This window comes from Leptopilina heterotoma, unplaced genomic scaffold (assembly GCF_015476425.1).
Source record: "Leptopilina heterotoma isolate Lh14 unplaced genomic scaffold, ASM1547642v1 Lhet_114, whole genome shotgun sequence".
In the NCBI taxonomy this organism is placed as follows: Eukaryota; Metazoa; Arthropoda; class Insecta; order Hymenoptera; family Figitidae; genus Leptopilina; species Leptopilina heterotoma.
The window spans coordinates 505,544-524,666 of NW_025110833.1; the positions used below are offsets into that span (position 1 = coordinate 505,544).

The following is a 19,123-nucleotide window of genomic DNA, read 5'->3' on the forward strand; positions in this document are numbered from 1 at the left end:
AAATGATAAAAATAAATTTTTTGAAGTTACAGTAACAATATTCTTTTTCTGAGTAATAATTTTTAAACTCAATCAAAATATTCTTTAGAGTGAAGAAAAAGTAAGAATTTTGTCTGGAATTCAAGGGAAAGTCAGGGAAAAACAAAATTAAATTTTTATTGTCATCAAATGTAGTTTTAAAAACCTGGAAAAGTTACATTTTTTAACCTGGAAAAGTCAGGGAATTTGAAATGAGCAAAAGCGTGGCAACCCTGAATTTCTATGTTGTATCATGTCGTGATAAAATCGTCGGGTTAGCGCAATATCATACTTATTCGATAAACAAGGCAAGAACATACTTATTCAGAAAAAAGGCAAGAACATGCTTATTCAAAATATAAAGTAAAAACAAACGAATTCGCAAATTAACCTTTTTAGTCAAACTTTAAGTTATCAAGAATATTATAATTTTATTTCAATAATACTTTTCATATTAGAAAAACAAAATATTAAAAAAATTATTCTCAATGGAACTAAATAAAAGTTATTATTCGTAAAACAATTGTACAAAAGTAAAATTTAAAATCTGACTACAAAGGTTAATTTGCGAATTCGTTTGTTTTTACTTTATATTTTGAATAAGCATGTTCTTGCCTTTTTTCTGAATAAGTATGTTCTTGCTTTGTTTGTCGAATAAGTCTGATATTGCGCTAACCCGACGAAATGTGATTTATTCATCTCACTCTCCATTTTTTCTTCGCTGTTCGGATATTGAAAGAAAGAATCTCCAATACGTTTTATAAAGTTACAAGACCAGCAAATAAAGCCTAATATTGTTTTGGAGGGCGACTTTCTGCTGTCGAGCTCGAGTTTGAAAAACATGAGATTTGTTTTCAACGAGGAGGCATTATTTGAAATAAGGGAACAAGAGAGGGAAAGAGAAGGAGAGAGAGAGAGATCTGTGTTTCAATGTTTGTGAGCGGCTGACGCGATGCAGAATGCAGTCTGTAGCCGAGAGGCCTGGACGCGGAGAATAGAAAACGAGTGTGTATATATATATATATTGAAGAAATAGTATATATATATATATAGACAATATATGTAGTGAATTTCACTCACCGGAAAGCGGTGGGAGTCCGTCAGGTGGCAAGGCTATAATCCTCATGGAACTGAACTGGAATGGAACGGGAATCAGTCGGGTCGGGACTTTACGGGCGTGGGTCATCGTTTTCAAGGTGGGACGTTTATTCGACCATGCTTGTCCGAACCTTTACGACTCTTGTGTGCTCACATTCATCCCCCTCCACCACCTCCTAGTCGTTTGGGGATTAAGTTTTCAATTTTTCATTCCGTTCTCGCTTTGCATTTTGATTTCAATGCCCTCTTTTTTATTTTATTACTGTTTTTATTTTTTGAGCGCCTAGTACTTTATTTATTTTGATGACTTTTTTTTTAGAAGAATGAATCGAATTGTTCAAATTTCTAGTAGGCAAGATTCAAAATGGTAGGAAATGATTATTAAACATGAAGGATCATGAGAAATATAAATATTGAAAGTGTTTTTTTGGTCTGACTAAAATTACTTTTTACTACTTATTATTTAACTAAAAAATGCTAAATCTTTCGTCTGACTATAACTTGCGTTTACTACTTAAATACTTGGCTAATCTGTATTTTTATTACTTAAATGACTAATAGAGAAGTTTATATTTCTATGTCTGACTATTACTCTCTTTTACTACTTGTTTTTTGACGTATATAAAATTTTGAGGCCGTCGTCTGACTATAACTGGGTTTGACTACTTAACTGTTTGACTAAATCGAATTTTTACTACTGAATTAACTAAATTATTAACTAAACAAATTGGAAAAATTTTATGGGAGATTTTCATTTCTAATAAGTGAACTAATTTTTTTTTTTGAATTTTTATTCTTCTTGGAAAGAAAAATAGTACTTGTTCGTTTCTATCAGTTGGAAGGAAAAAATTTCATAAATTATTTGAAGTCCACTTAAATGTAAATACAGGGGTTACAGTTGCAACTCTTTGAAACAAACTGCCTCAATGAAAATCACATTCCACTTGCCAGAAGTGGGTTCGTGAGGAAAAATCGATACCACTTGACTTTTCTCTCAATTTGCCTTTACTCTTTCTCTCGTTTTCTTTTACTTTTTTTTTGTTTAATTTTTTCTTTTTGTTCGACGATTACAATCGTCGCAGTATTTCAACCTCAACTCTCTGTTACGCTGGCCATCGACTTTCTCTCTCTCTCTATTGCGTTTACATTTTTTTTCCTCGATGGAGGAAAAGAGAGGGAGATAAAAATTACTCTTCGAGAAAGGGAAAAGAGAGAAAAATTATTATTCGAAGAAGGGAGAGAGAGAGAGAGAGAGAAATTACCTTTCGAGTAAGGGAGAAGGAGAAAGAGGGGGAGAGAGTTTACTCTTCGAGAAAGACAAAAAAAAGGGAAAAATAAGGAGAGAAATCTCTGTCTCTCTCTTTTTCTCTCGAAGAGCAAACGTGATTAATCGAATAATTAGAGGAGCGTTGCAGGGTCGTCTTAACTTTAAGAAGACTCGTGTTTCTCTGTGAAGCGTAGCGGAAGCGGAAGAAAGCTTCTTTACTCAGGATGCGATTTATCCTGTCGCATTAGATTCAAAATAATTGATCCCTTGAGTCATTACTCGAGACTGATGGCGCCCTCATCTTGTGAGTTGCAAGCTAAAACAAAAACTATAGTTGAGCAGCTCACACTGAAAAATTCAAGGATAGCAATCTTTTCACACAAGATGACTTTTTTTTTTGTTTTGTTTTCTTTTTTGCTTTTTGACACGATGGAACACATTCACTCAGTTAACGAGACACATTTTAACTCTTCAACGACCATTCTTGAAAAAAATCCCAGACGAACGTTAAACAGTTTTTTTTCCCTTTACTTTTGCCCTTTTGACGTATTTTTCACATTTGTTTTTAAATTTTAATTTTAAGAAAGTTAAGTGACAAAGTTCATAAGGACAAGAATTATTGTTACAGAAAATATAAAAATTCTTTTTCAGATTATAATTTTTTACTTAAAGTTTGCTTAAATGGCTGACCAAACTTTATTTTTACTGGCAGTAAAGTTCTTATCTGACTGTAATTGATTTTTACTACTTATATATTCAAAGAAATCTTTTTTTACTACTTAAATTTAAATGACAAAAAGACAAGTGTAAACACCTATGTCTGACTAAAATTACTTTTTACTACTTATTTCTTAATTTATACCAATATTAATGCTTCCGTCTGACTATAACTAATTTTGACTACTTAAACATTTGGTGTTTTTACTACTGAAATGACAAACATTTTTTTTATTTTCGATTGAAAAAAATTTTACTAATAAATAGTCATTTCTACTAATTTATTAGTAATTAGTTCCATTAATTATTATTTAATTACTATAATTATAATTACTATTAATAAGTAATAGTAATACTAATTAATAGTAATTTATACTAATTCAAAAGCAAAAATTCAGTCACTAATTGAAATTAGTAAACATTTTTACTAATTTGAATTTAGAGCGAGTAAAGCATTTCGAAAAAGAATATTTTTCGTTTGTAATTTACCTCAACTACTTTAATAACTAAAACATTCTGTTACATTTAATTATACGAAAAACAGAAAAAAAATCCATCTGTCTAAACTTTAAACTTGTAATTTTCAAACTGTTGGAAGGAGTTTAAATTCTCTTTTACGAATTTAGTGCGTGGAAATTTTCCGAAAAGTAAAGAATCAACTTTGTTTTTTTAATAATTTAGTTATACTTTTTAATTACCATATATTCTACACTGAGAACGAGAACATATTTCTCATGATTACATTTCTGATTTTTCTCCCTTTTCTTTTTTTTTTTTTTTGACAAAGTAAAATATAAATCGGAACATGAAATTAGTTTAATTTTCTATCCTTATGTTTCAACAAGCCCTTCATTTTGAGACGGAAACGGAAACAATGTTGGAGAAATTCACAATGCAATTTAACTTGCCTCAGGCGAAGATATCAATTTAGTAGTATTATAGAGTGGAGAAATTAAAGTAACCAGAAATTCAACCTGTACATTGTTTATTTATATTCAATTATTACAATTATATTAATTTATGAAGATGAATATTGAAAAATTTGAAAATAGACGAAACATTTTTTAAATTTTTTTATTAGATAAATGTAAAGTAGAATTGAATGTAATATTTCTATTTCAATTATATGATGCTTATAATTTATATAAATGTTTACGTAATAACTTTTGTATTTACATAATTACATAAATTTATTCACATAAATCTACTCTGTAATTTGAATAAGTAAATTCTACTAATAACTTAGTAAAAATGACTATTCATTAGTAAAATTTACAAATAAATTACTAGAGAATACTATTTATTAGTAAAATTTACTAATAAATTAGTAAACATGTTTGTTAGTAAAATTTACTAATAAATTAGTAAACATGACTATTAGTAAAATTTAATAAAAAATTAGTAAACATGATTGTTGGTCAAATTTACTAATAAATTAGTAAACATGACTATTAGTAAAATTTACTAAAAAATTAGTAAACATGACTGTTGGTCAAATTTACTATGCTTACTAATAAATTAGTAAGCATGACTGTTAGTAAAATTTACTAATTCAAAAGCAAAAAGTCAATCACTAATTCAAGTTAGTAAACATTTTTACTAATTCAATTCTAGAGAGTATAGAAATAAACAAAGAAATAAAATTATTATTGAAAAATATTACATAATTGAAAATAATATGAAAATATAATATTTATAAATAAAATTTGTAATTTTCGAGAAATGAAAAGATTGAATGGGAAACACTTAAATAACATGAGTTCTTAAAGGGTTAAAGAAAGCGTTAACCTAGAGTAGTGCGCTTGTTTAATCGATAAACAATCTACTAACCGAAGGGGGACTATTGTCTTTTTTATCGAAAGCTCTCAACTAAATTTGCTCCCCTTTTATTCTTCTTTTGTATATGTTTAAATAAATTTCAATATTCTTAAAAGAAGAGTTAATTTTTTTTCTCATTATAATTTATTTCTCATTAAATGTTAATCGACTTTCTATTCAAATTTCAAGTAAATACGTGATTTAAAAATATAATTAAAAGTATATTCAATATTTTTATTTCCTTTCATTTAAAAATTATTTTCTTTTTAATTTAAACAAACAAATTTTGGAGCAAAATTTTTGATTGAAAATTAATCATAATTAGCAAATATTTGGAGGGTAAACTTTTAATTATATACATAAAAGTACAAAGAGGAAAAAACTGTTTTCATCGTTAAATATTTAACTGTCAACATTCCTGAATGAAAAATTTAAAAAAAGGTTTTTTCCACTGATATTTAATAATTAACGGAAAAAGAGATGAATATTGGCTAAAATTTTACGAAAAATCAGACTAATGTATAAAATAATGTTTGTGGTTATTTAAATATTACTCTTCAAATTTGAATTAGTAAAAATGTTTATTAATTTGAATTAGTGACTGACTCTTTCTTTTGATTTCGTAAATTTTACTAATAAATAGTAATTTTTACTAATTTTAATAATAAATAGTAATTGCTACTAATTTTTACTTATTTTACTAATGAATAGTAATTTCAGCTAATTTTTACTAATTTTACTAATAAATAGTAACTGCTTTTAATTTTTACTTTTTTACTAATAAATAGTAATTTCTGCTAATTTTTTTTAATTATTACTAATAAATAGTAATTTCTTCCAATTTTTACTAATTTTACTAATATATAGTAATTTCGAATAATTTTTTAGTACAATTCATTAATTAAAAATCAAGAAGTCAGTCACTAACTTAAATTAATAAACATTTTTAATAATTGAAATTTAGAGAGTTTTTATTTTTCATAACATTTCTATTATTTTGTATAAAAATATTGATAATTTGTAAATTTTTAATTTCTTATATATCAAGAAAAAAAATAAACCAAAAATTTGTCTTTGTCTTTTTAATCTTGGTATCTACTACTGATGACAAATTTAATTTATAAATTAAAATTAAATTAATTAATTTCATTAAAAAGAGAGATAAATTTTTCATAAAATTGATATAAGTAAACAAAGTACATAATAAAAATCGGAAAAGGGAGAAAGAGAGATTTGATTGAATCGAATTTTTCAATGATTATTTAACCGCACATTTTTCCAGTAAAGTAATTGGAATTTTTTTTATTAAATATTTATTTATTATTTTCAAAAAAATGTAATTATTGATTTTTCAATATATGAAAACGGGGGAGAGGAAAAGAATGTTTTAATTAAATTGAAGTCAAAATAATTTAGTTAAAAAATTGTTTTTCATTTTTCGTATGTACAATCACAATAAATATTTCTTTTAAATAATAATGAAATATTACTTTTATACAATCTATATTGAATTTTATTTGTGAATAAATTCGAAAATTGAAAACAATTTGCTTTTATAAATTCTTTTTATTTCTCTTGTTGATAATTGTTAATAATATATTTTAATAAATCCAATATTTCTGTAATTGAATAAATATTTTTGTATAAATATTTATAAACAGTGTTCGCAAATTTATTTATAGTATTTTGAACTTTAAATATAAATCACAAAAAAACGTGTTAAAAAATTTATTTACGAATAAAATGACTTTTATTTAATTGTCTGTTATTTTAGTGTTGAAAATAAACAATGGGACAAATTAATTTAGCGATAAATAAATTTCAACCAAATAGAATTCAACACACACACACACCAACAGGGAGAATTAATTTTGACATTATGTGAGGACATGTATTTTTTTAACACTTCATTTAACAGGGGAAATGGTATTTATTAGTTGAAAAAAAAAATGAAAAGCTACGATCCGTCAGTGTATTTGTCGCTATGAAATACGTTCGGGTATTGTGCACAAAAAAAACGAAGGAAGAAAAAAAAATATATATATTCACGTTCAATTTATATAGCAAATTAGGTGGAATAAATTTTTGTCTCGCACTGACCTAGTTTTTCCATCATAGCCTCGGCAACGATATTGATTTCTCTTGTTAAAAAGAAATGATTCACAGTTTTCAATTTTACCCCACAATATTTTTCAATTTTTTTTTTTTTTTTTGCAACGACAACGACGAGCCTTCTGGTGCTAGACTTTACGCTTCGCTCGTTTTACTCTGGCATTAATTGGGCTACTGGTAACAATCTACAAAGCAGGGAAAAGTCACTTTTTTAAATGAGCCCCTCCTTTTTTTTATTACAATTAAAATTCTGGGAAATTATACAATTATTGTTTTTTTTCTTCTTTGTGTCTTTATTTTTTTCGTTTATTTATTTTCTTTTTTTTCTATTGTACTTTCTTTTTTCTTTTCTAATTTTATTTATCGTTTCTAATTTCTATTTTTTCATTTGTATTTTCTATTTCACTATTTTTTGTTGTTGTGTTTTTTTTGACTTTTTTTTTCTTTTTTGCATTTCTATTTTTGCTTTTTTAAATTTTTTTTTGTTTTTTCTCTTTACTTCTGTTTTATTTATTTTTTTCTATTGTACTTTATTTTTTAATTTCTAATCTTTTCTTTATTTTTGTTTTCTTATTTCCTTTTTATTATTCTTTTATCTTTTAAAAGTTTTTTTATTTTTTTTAACTTTTTCTTTTCTTATGTTGAATTTTCTTTTTTCAATTGTATTTACTTATTTCTTATGTATTTTTCATTTTTTTATATATATTCTGTTTTTCTATTTTATTTTCTATAATACTTTTTTTATTTTTTTTTATTTTCTTCTTTATTTTGTATTTTTGGTATTTTTTATTTCAATTTTCGTTTCTTTTTTCTTATTTTTTACAGTTTTTTCTTATTCTTTGTATTTTCCTTTTTTTTTATTTTCTTCAATTTTCTCTTTTCTTTTGCATTTTTTTTTTTCTTTAGAGTTTTCTACTTTTTCTATTTTTTGTTTTTGTAATTTTGGTTTTCTTCATTTTAGTTTTTATTTATTTTTTCTTGAATTTTCTTTTGTACTTTTTCAACTTTTTCATAGTTTTCTTTTTCCTTTTCCAATTTTCATTTCTTTTTTCTTTAATTTCCTTATGTATGTTCGTATTTCTTTTAAATTTACTTTTTTTATTTATTTTCTTTTAATCTTTTATAATTTTTTTTCTTTTGTGTTTACATTTTTTCACTTTTTATTGTATGTTGAATTTTCTTTTTTCTTATAATTTTTTCCTTATTACAATTAAAATTCTGGAAAATTATACAATTATTGTTCTTTTTCTTCTTTTGTGTTTTTATTTTTTTTCGTTTATTTATTTTCTTTTGTTTCTATTATTGTCCTTTCTTTTTTCTTTTCTAATTTTATTTATCGTTTCTCATTTCTATTTTACTATTTTTTGTTGTTGTATTTTTTGACTTTTGTTTATCCTTCTTTTTCTTTTTTGCATTTCTATTTTTGCTTTTTTAAATTAATGTTTGTATTTTCTCTTTACTTATGTTTTAATTTCTTTTTTTCTATTTTGAGTTTTCTTTTGAGTTTTCTACTTTTTCTGTTTTTTTTGTTTTTGTAATTTTGGTTTTCTTCATTTTAGTTTTTATTTCTTTTTTCTTGAATTTTCTTTTGTATTTTTTCTACTTTTTCATAGTTTTCTTTTTTCTTTTCCAATTTTAATTTCTTTTTTCTTTAATTTCCTTATGTATTTTAATTTCTTTTAAATTTACTCTTTTGTATTTTTATTTATTTTCTTTCAATCTTTTATAATTTTTGTTGTGTTTTCATTTTTTCACTTTTCTTGTTTTTGTATTCTCGATTGTTTTTATTTCTATTTTTGTTTCTTTTTTCGTAAATTTTCTTTTATATTGTTTTCTTCTTTCTTGTATTTTTCTTTTGCATTTTTTTCTTCTTTTAGTATTTTATCTTTTCTATTTTATTTCCTTTTTTTCTTTTGTCATTTCCATTGTTTGATATTTTGTTTTTTCTCTTTTCATTTTTTTGTCTTTTTTTCTCGATGCTTTAGTTTTTTCTTTTTTAATTTAATTCATGATTATTGAGTTTCAACAAATGAATAATGTGTTCATTCCAATATCAAAAAGAAATTCTACAAAGGGATTTTTACTTCTCCCTCTATTATAAAGAAAAAAAAAAGAAAGTTGTCACGAGGATTGATGTGAAAAAAAATGGAAAAGTGTTTGACAAAAGCAACACACATTGATGTAATATATTGATAAGGTTGATCACTTTCATATAATGGATTCAGGTGCAATTAATAGTAATATACTTTTCAAAGCTTTTGTCACTAATTGCAGATTTCAACTATAGAGAGAAAAAAAGAAAGCCATATTTACTCATTAGCATTTCATCACTTGACCTGTAATGTATTCGTGTTATAGATTCACGAACATTGCCTTTTTCCTTTTTTTATTATTCAAACATGAAGTGGAAAATAAGTAAGTGTGGGTATGATAGAATTCTTCAAACACGAAAAGATTGGGGACAAAAATAATTTCATTAGAATATTTCCCTTTCTATTTTACAGAGAAAATAAAATTCTCTAATTGTAGGAACTTTTATTACCTATTAACCATTAAAATAAAGAAATTTATTAACATTTTAATATTATGAGTTAATTATCAAAATGTTGTTTTCGAATTTAACAAAATATTTCTGATAATAAAAGAAGAATTAAAAATAGTTAAGAAAATTTGTTAAACTTACTAATATCGAATGTTTCGACATGAAAAATAGAGCCCAGAAGTGTCAGCAGAATATAGATCCAGGGCAATGTTGAGAGGCGATCAGTCTTCATGTTCTGCTGCACCAAAAAAAAAGAAATGTCTTCAGGAGATCATAAGGCCAATAACTGTAAACAAAAAGCAAAGGAAGACAAAAAAATTATGAGAAAAATAGATTATATTTTATAACTAATCGTGCATCTGTTGCTGAGTACAAGATGAAAGAGTGTAGTAAAGTGAAAAGGGGTGAAGAGAGAGGGTAAAGTTTATATCTGTCGAGAGATTAATGACTTCGAGTGAAGAGTTTTGTAGGGAAAGTGCACCTCTTTACCTTTTGCTCGTCATTTTTCGTGGTATGAAGTAATTACTCTTTGAAAAATACTCGTCTTAAGGGGATAGTAAGAAGTAATTTTCATAAAATCATTATTTGAAAAAAAACTATTTTTTTATTATTACTCTTTTTTGATAATTTAGTTTTTCTAAGAAATTTAGTTATTGTTTTTTATTATTAATTAGAATTTTAATCCTTTATTATAGTATATCATATTTAATTTTTAAATTAAAATTATAAATTAAAATAGTCTATGAATCGAAATTTTTGAATTTGGAATTAATATATATTTAAATTATAATTTTTAAATTAAAACTATAAATTAAAATAGTTTATAAATTGGAATTTTTGACTTTTGAATTAATATAATTTTAAATTAGAATTTAAAAATTAAAATTATAAATGAAAATAATTTACAAATTTGAATTATAAACGAAAGTAATTTTGAAATTCGAATTTTAAATAAAAATAATTTATTAGTTAATAAATAATTAGTACAATTCATTTTATATAGGGTTGACAAGAGTAATTTTTTATAAGATTTTTTAATTTTTATTTTAAATCGATTTAAAATGTGACATATTCTTCAAAATGTTCATAAAATTAAATAAAAAATTTAATAGTGTCAATGGAATCGAAAATATTATTTTAAATAAAAATTTAAAAGCGAATAGGTAGTGAATAAAAATTTAATTTTAATTAAGTAACAAGTTAAATATTAAAAATGTTTTCCGAGTTTTTGTTAAATAATTTTTTAAAATATGTAGAAAATTTTTTTCAAAATTATTGTTTCGTTCAACTATATTATTAAATAGTAAACTAGATTTTTTAATAAAAATATTTTTAACAAATTAAACTTTTAACAAATTAAATTTTTAACGAATTAAATTTCTAATAAATTAAATTTTTTACTTATGTACTTTTTTAAAGAATTGTATTTTTAACGAATTAATAAATTATAATTAAATTAAATTTTTAACGAATTAAACTTTCACAAATTAAATTTTTAACGAATTGAATTTTAAACAAAAAAGGGGTTTAAATAAATATTTTAAAAGTGGACACGTTTTTACTTATAAGACTATTTAAAGTATATGTAAAAAGCAATTGGATATAAAAGAACTAATTTGACTATGGACAAATATCGACAGAATATGCCAATTATTATTATTATATAATTAGATTTTGATAGAAATCGTTAATTATTATCGAACACATTTTTTCAGTATTTAATTATTGAAACTAATATTAAATTATTGAAGAATGAAATTGTAGTTTTTTATACGCTACAAATTTAAAGACTAATTTTAATTTATTAGTTTTTTTGTCGACCTTTTTTCTAAAAATTATATATACTTCATTACTTGATTATTTGAGAAATAAATTATAATTATTTATAGCGAATTTAATTATTAATTATTAACTATTAATTATTATAATTATTATAGAGTTTTATTTTTAATTATTATATTATTGTTATTTATTATTTGTTATAATTTATTAATAATTAATTCATAATTTATTGTTTTAATATTATTAGTTTATTATTTTACTTATTATATTTTTACTTTATTTCTACTTATTTATATTCTTTTTTTCTATAAACTTTTCTTTCTCTTAAATTTTGAAAGTTTCTTAATAGTTTTGAAAAGACGTAAAAAGAAAGTTTTTTAAGAAACATTTTTCTATTTCTTGGTATGTGTGCCACTATTATTGTAAATTTTTACTACTTTGGAATTCATGAAGAAAAATTTTCTCAAGTTATATTGTGTAAATTGTTGTTTTCCGAAGGAAATAGTTTCTTGGCAAAATATTTTCACTTTACAAATACATACCTATATTTTCAGTTACTTTAAAAAATCTGTTTTTAAAGAGAAATCTTTTTTCCCCCGGGGCGCAATTGGCGTTTTTTTATTTTCATTTTTAGTTCTATTTGATTTTTAACGTTCAATACTACACAATCTTGAATTTGATTTCAATTTTGTTCTTTGCTTCTATTTTTAAATTTGATTTTTATTTTGACTTTCAATTTTAGTCACGATTTTCGCCATTGACTTTTTTTTATTTTATTTGTTTTTTAATGTTCTTTCGATTTAAAATTTATTTTGAGTTTTAATTTCGTTTTTGACTCTCAATTTGTCGTTCAATTTGAGTTTACTTTGCACTTTATAAAATCCAATTTGGTTTTGACTTTGATTTTCAATTTTTAACTTTGATTTGCCTTTGACTTTGACTTTTAATTTTATTCGTCTTTTGAATTTTGATTTACTTTGGGTTTTAATTTTTTTTCTGACTGACTAAAATTACTGTTAAAGACTAATGTATTTATTATACTGTTATTATTTATTTATTGCATTTTTATAATAATGAATTTATTTATTAAAATATTAATTGTATTATAGTCTCCGTCTGATTATAATTGATTTCTATTTTTCTACTTCTGACTTAAGAAAATTATTTTTCTCACTACTAATTCAAAACCAATTTCCAGAAACAAATACGAATTTTAAAAATGGAAATTATTTTCTAAATATTCTTTCCATAATAACCAAAAAATATATATTTTCTTTTCCCCAAGAAACTTTTCTTTCCATTTACCTCTAATTTTCTCGAAATGATTTCATTTATTTCTAAAAATCCTTTTATTAGAATTACTTTAATATTTCCTTGGACTAAATTCAAAAATAAATTTCTACCATTTCCATGCGATGGCAGTAGTAAATTACATTTGTCATAGAATCCAGTAATGTCTTTATAAAAAAAAAAAATTTTTTGGCACGAAATTGAAGTCTTAAAAAAATTTTTTTTCTTCTCGCACTAAATATAGTGACGTCTTGCATAATTTTCAAGAGTTAATTTAAGATCCAGACGACTTGGAAATTGTCATTCGTTTTCTTTTTTTTTTTTATATTTTTTCGAGTTGGTAATGAAATTGAGGTTAATTTCTGTGTCAAGGGACGTGAGATGGCAAAGGAACGAAGCCTTGGGACGTGCGCGCGCGTTGCGCTTTAACTCAGAGGTGGTAAAGCCCTCAGGGTTAAATTTTAGACGTTGGATCGTGACCTGATCTCTTTGGGTCACGTATCTTTTCTAAAGATCTCTACTTACAGAATAACAGAAAAAGAGAGAGAAAAAGTCAGAAAAATACAGAGAGAGGGAAAAAAAGACAGAGAGAGAGAGAGAGAAAGAAGGATAGAAAAAAGAAAGAAAGAGAGAGAGAGAGAAAGAGGAAACGAGGAAAAAAATGTAGATAAAGATGGGGGGGGAATGAGAGAGACAGCATTCCACACATATGTATTTTTTCGATGAGCAACTTATTTTTGCTGTGACAATTTTTTCCAAGAGGGAAAGTGGAAGAAAAAGGAAAATAGAGGGGAAAAAAGGAAAGTACAGTAGGAGAGATAAATTTTTTTTTGTGGTGAAAAAAAAAGTTTGCCTCTTGGCACAGTTTTATTTCTTGACCAGTCAGCTTGAATTGTATACGTGTGTCGCGTTGGGAAATAGTGTTTTGTGTGGACTGTGTGGAGTAACTCGTAATCGAGTCTCCACCCAATTAGACCTAACCTAACACCCCTTTCATACACCTTTATACACAAAGAGAACCTCTAAGCTCTCTCCTCTCTCTCTCTCTCTTTCACTCACTCACTCCCTTTCCCTTTCTCACCCTTTCACTAGTTTGCTTTGCTACTAATTTCCTCTCTTTTTCACCCTCCCCACCTTGCTCTCTTAGTCTAACCAGAATCGTATTTGTCTGACCGAAGAAGTATTTGTCTGCCCTTTACGTTCCTTTTTTTTTTTACTGCGTTCGGAAATGGCTTTTACGGTCACGCGAATAGACACTAAGGAATTTCTTTTAATTGAGACGTCGGGTGGGTATGCTCTACTTTGTGAGATGGAATTTTATGTTGATATGATTCGTTTTCTTTGACTATTCGAGAAGGAGAGTTTATTTTTAGTGGTAGAAAATATTGTTTTTTGTGATTTTTTATTTTTAGAGTAGATATGACTTGGTTTTTGATTAGAGACAAGAGGAAAATTAATTTTTAGTTGTGGAAAATATTTTTTCGGGTTAGCTTGCATTTTAATAGTAGTACGAGTCAGTTTTGGTCAGACAATATTAGGATTTTTGATAATCTTCAGTAGTAAATGCTGCTTATAGTCAGACAAGGCATTTGAAAAAAGCTGGTAGTAGAAAATATTGTCTTTTGTGATGTTGGATTTTAACAGTAGTACAGGTCAGTTTTGGTCAGACAATATTTAAGTTTTGCTACTTTTCAGTAGTAAATACCGCGATAGGTAAGACAAGAAGTTAGAAAAAAAGCAAAAAATAAGAAAGTATTTTCTATTGTAATCTTGTATTTTAACAGTAGTAAGAGTATAGTAAAAGGCGGATGTAATGAGACTAAATGTGTTAATTTTTTATTATAGTCTCAGTAGTAGAAGTATCTTTCAGTCAGACAGAACTATGTTTTTACTTTCAGTAGTCAATTATTTAAAAAAATATAATAAAATTTTTGGCCAAATTGCAATTATTTTTAAAAATTTTCCTCAATTCAATGATTTTCAATATCTACTATTTTAATAAAATTTTCCCAAAGAATTCAATTATTTAAAAATTAAAACAAATTTTGATAAAATTCTACGAAAACATTTAATAATTATTTTTATAAATAGTAAAAATTCACAAGAATTCAATTATTTACAAATTTGTTATAAATTTCTTCGTAATTATTCCATTACTTTCATAAACTATTCAATTTTTTATAGAGATTCAATTATTTACGTAAATAATAAAATTCTTTTTAGGAATTTAATTATTTCCATAAATAATAAAAAACTCGTCGCAGAATTTCACTTTTAATCGAATTCCTCGAAAAATATAATTATTCTTAAAAATTCTATTAAAATTCGTCGAAAGAATTTAATGATTTAAAAATTTATTGATAAAATTCTTTATTAGAATTCAATTTTATGAAACATTTAATTATTCAATATATTATTTATTTTTGTATTTGATTGATTGTAAAATAAAGATATAAAAATAATAATTAAATTTTCGTAGAATTTTCTAATAAATATTCATTAAAAAATCGATTTCAGTTAAAATTTTAGATAATCATTGAACATTGAAAGCATTACAGAGTAAATTTTTAAAAATAATTGAATTTTGAAAGGTTGAAAATTAAATCCTTTGAAAATTGCGTTGTTCACACTTGTAACTATAACAATTCTGCAGAATTAATCTTTTTGAAAAATTTTAACTAAAAGCTACTATTTCTGTTTTTTTTTTTTTTTTGAGAATTTCCACTACTTAAAATTTGCTAGTTCTAGAAATAAACAAACTATTCTTAAAAATTATAATCAAATTCTTTGAAACGATTCAATTATTTGCAAAAATTATAATCAAATTCTTTAAAACGATTCAATTATTTTTAAAAAAATATTTGAAATTCAATTACTTTGAATATCTAATATTTTCATAAAATTTCGCAAAAAAATTCAATTATTTAAAAGAAAATTGATAAAATTCATCCAAAATTCAATTATTTTTGAAAATTTGCATAAAATTCTTTGCAACTATTCAATTATTTTCATAAATAATAAAATTCATCGCAAGATTTCAATTATTTTTAATATAATGTACACGAATTGCTCAAAAAAATGTAATTATTCTTAAAAATTTAATTTCAATTCCTCGAAAAATTTAATTATGTTAAAAAATATTTCTTTAAAATTCTTTAAAAGAATTCAATTATTTACAAAAATATTAGAATTTTTCACAGGAATTCAATTATTTTCAAATATTTTAATGAAATTGTTCGAAGAAAATCAATTATTTGAAATATAATTGAAATTAAATTTTTTTTGAAATAATTCAATTATTCTTTTAGATTATAATAAAATTCTTCCCAAGAATTCAATTATTTACATAAATAATTCTGCGAAAGAATTCAGTTATTGAAGATAAATAACAAAATTATGCTAAAAATTTCAAATATTTTGAGTGATTTTAATAAAATTCTTTGCAAAATTCAATTATTTTTAAAAGTAATAAATTTATTCTTGAAAATTCAATTATTTTAAAAAATTCTAATAAAATCGTTTTAATTCAATTATTTTCATAAATAATAAAATGCTTTTTAGGAATTTTTTTGAAAAAGTTTAACTGAATTTTTAAAAAAATTATTTCATGTTTTTATTTTCTAATATATAATTAATTAAAGAATTTCAGAATTCCAATTTTATAACTCATGTGTGATTGATATCTTCATGTTTTATAATAATATTCTTAAAAGTTATTGAATTTTAAAAGGTTTAAATTTGAAATTTTTAAAAATCTTAATTCCTATGGAAAAATAATAATAATTAAATATTTTATTTATTCAGACATTGTATTAAAAGATTCCAAGTAGTAAAACTCGCTGGCACTCAGACAAAATATTTCCATTTTCCTAATTTTTGCTCTCAGAAGTAAATTTATGTTTTTGGTCAGCCAGAAAATTTTCAGACACAAAGGAATTTAATATAATAAGTCTTTGAAGGAGAAAAAAATAGCGATATAAAAAGTAAGACACCGAAAGAAAGTAATAAACCTGAAACGAAGATATAAATTAATTAATTAATGGAAAGCAAACGAGAAGTATTAACTCCTAAGACAATAAATTTCTTACAAAAGCGAAAAAATATATTCCTCACGATATCTTTAATTTGACTTTATGTTAAAAGTAAACGCGTAAAAAATTTCTTCCCCACGGCTTGCTGCTTTCGTAAGAAGAAAAGGAAAACTTCTTTTTCCCCTATATATATAGATTCTTTTAGTTTTCTTTCTTTAAAAAATAATAGAAAAAGAAAAATTCAAAACCAACACGTTTCTTGAAAAAGGATTTTAATCTTTTTTTTCTCTATTTTTCGAAGAATAAAACTTGATTTATTGTCCTTCTATATGTATGATTTCATTGATTCATTTCTTATATTGAGCTCATATAAAGGTTTTCTTATTGGTGATTCTCAAACCACAGCAAAAAAAAAGAGAAGAAAAAAGAAAAGAAGTTCGTACTTGACTCACTTTAATGTCATCTCTCTCTCTTTCTCTCTCTCTTTCTCTGCTTCTGCTATACAGATTGTCGAAAAGTCCTTCGAAAACTTGGTAATCATCAAGTCTTTTGCTTCTTTCTCTCATAAAACGAGAAAACCCGTCTTTTTACTAACCCCGCGAAACTCTTCATCTTTATACTAAAATGATGTCAACCCGCCTCGCTTCAATGCATTTTGTCGCTTAGTGCCTTGATCCGAGAGAATTATATTATATAGAGGGAAATATCAAGTTTGATAATCCGAAACGAAAAGTTTTCACTTGATTTTATGAACTATTAAAGTTCCACAAGTTTATTAGACAAAGTGTGTATATTTCAATTTAGTTTATCGTTTCTTTTTTTTCTTTTTCATCCTGTGAATTGATATATTCAGAAAGTATTTTTTTTATTTATTTTATTCCTTCTCTATTTTTTTTACTTCTTTATTTATTTTTAATTATTTTATTATTTATTTATTTATTCGCTTTTTAATAATATTTATTCCATTGTAAAAAGACTGTATATTAACCTAATTTATCAGATTATGTATACAGGGTTGCCACAGGTCAGGGAAATCAGGGAAAAATCAGGGATTTTTATTAAAAGTACTGGAAAAAATTAAATTTTTAGAATTCATGAGAAAATTCTGAATTTTGGCGTTTTCTTTTGTTTACCTCATAAACTATGAAATTAACACAAAACCTTCAAATTTTTTCTATTTTTGACAATAATTTCAAATTAAGTAACTTCAGTCATAAATAGGTGAACTAACTTCAAAAGGTATTAATTTGAAATTTTATAAATAATAGATTTATAGAAGAATTTTAGTTAAAAACGCTAAAAAAAATTGCATTTTGGAGAAGTTACAATTTGAAAATGATTGCAATAATTCAATTATGTTCAAAAATTTTTTGAAAATTCTGATCAACATTTCAATTATCTTTATAAGTAATAAAATTCTTCTCCTAAGGTCACATATTTTAAAAGATTTAATAAAATTTTTGTCCAAATTGTAATTATTTTCAAAAATTTCCCTCAATGCAATGATTTTTAATATCTACTATTTTAATAAAAATTTTCCCAAAGAATTCAATTATTTAAAACAAATTTTGATAAAATTCTACGAAAACATTTAATTATTTTCATAAATAGTAAAAATTCACAAGAATTTAATTGTTTACAAATTTTTTATAAATTTCTTCGTAAGAATTCCATTATTTTCATAAACTATACAATTTTTTACAGAGATTCAATTATTTATGTAAATAATAAAATTCTTTTTAGGAATTCAATTATTTATGTAAATAATAAAATTCTTTTTAGGATTTCAATTATTTATGTAAATAATAAAATTCTTTTTAGAAATTCAATTATTTTTATAAATAAAAAAACTCATCGCAGAATTACAATTTTAATCGAATTCCTCGAAAAATGTAATTATTCTTAAAAATTCTAATAGAAATTCGTCGAAAGTATTTAATGATTTAAACATTTATTGATAAAATTCTTTATGAGAATTCAGTTTTGAGAAACATTCAATTATTCAATAAATTATTTATTTTTGTATTTAATTGATTGTAAAATAAATAAATGAATAATTAAATTTTCGTTTAACTAACTTATGCAGAATTCATTTTTTTGAAAAAGTTTAACTAAAAGCTACTATTTCTGTTTTTTTTTGAGAATTTCCACTACTTTAAATTCGTTAATTAAAAAAAAATTGATAAAATTTATCCAAAATTCAATTATTTTCATAAATAATAAAATTCTTCTCAGGAATTTAATTATTTTCGAAAATTTGAATAAAATTCTTTGCAACTGTTCAATTATTTTCATAAATTAATAAAATTCATCGCAGGATTTCAATCATTTTTAATATAATTTTGCAGGAATTGCTCAAAAAAATGTAATTATTCTTAAAAATTCAATTTCAATTCCTCGAAAAATTAAGTTATGTAAAAAAATGTTTCTTTAAAATTCTTTGAACGA

General features: G+C 23.8%; 1 protein-coding gene and 1 long non-coding RNA gene across 2 annotated transcripts in view; one reads left to right on the plus strand and one right to left on the minus strand.

Moving 5' to 3' along the window:
• LOC122506433 overlaps window positions 1–19,123 on the plus strand; it is a 229,749-nt gene that overhangs the window by 87,601 nt on the left and 123,025 nt on the right. The window lies entirely within an intron of this gene.
• The window catches only part of LOC122506402 (discoidin domain-containing receptor tyrosine kinase B-like), a 165,607-nt gene that overhangs the window by 86,386 nt on the left and 60,098 nt on the right, over window positions 1–19,123 (minus strand). Inside the window, exon 2 of the mRNA XM_043618549.1 lies at window positions 9,714–9,858. Within this exon, the coding sequence (XP_043474484.1) occupies window positions 9,714–9,804 (91 nt within the window). The 5' untranslated portion in view covers window positions 9,805–9,858. The remainder of the gene's footprint in view (window positions 1–9,713; window positions 9,859–19,123) is intronic.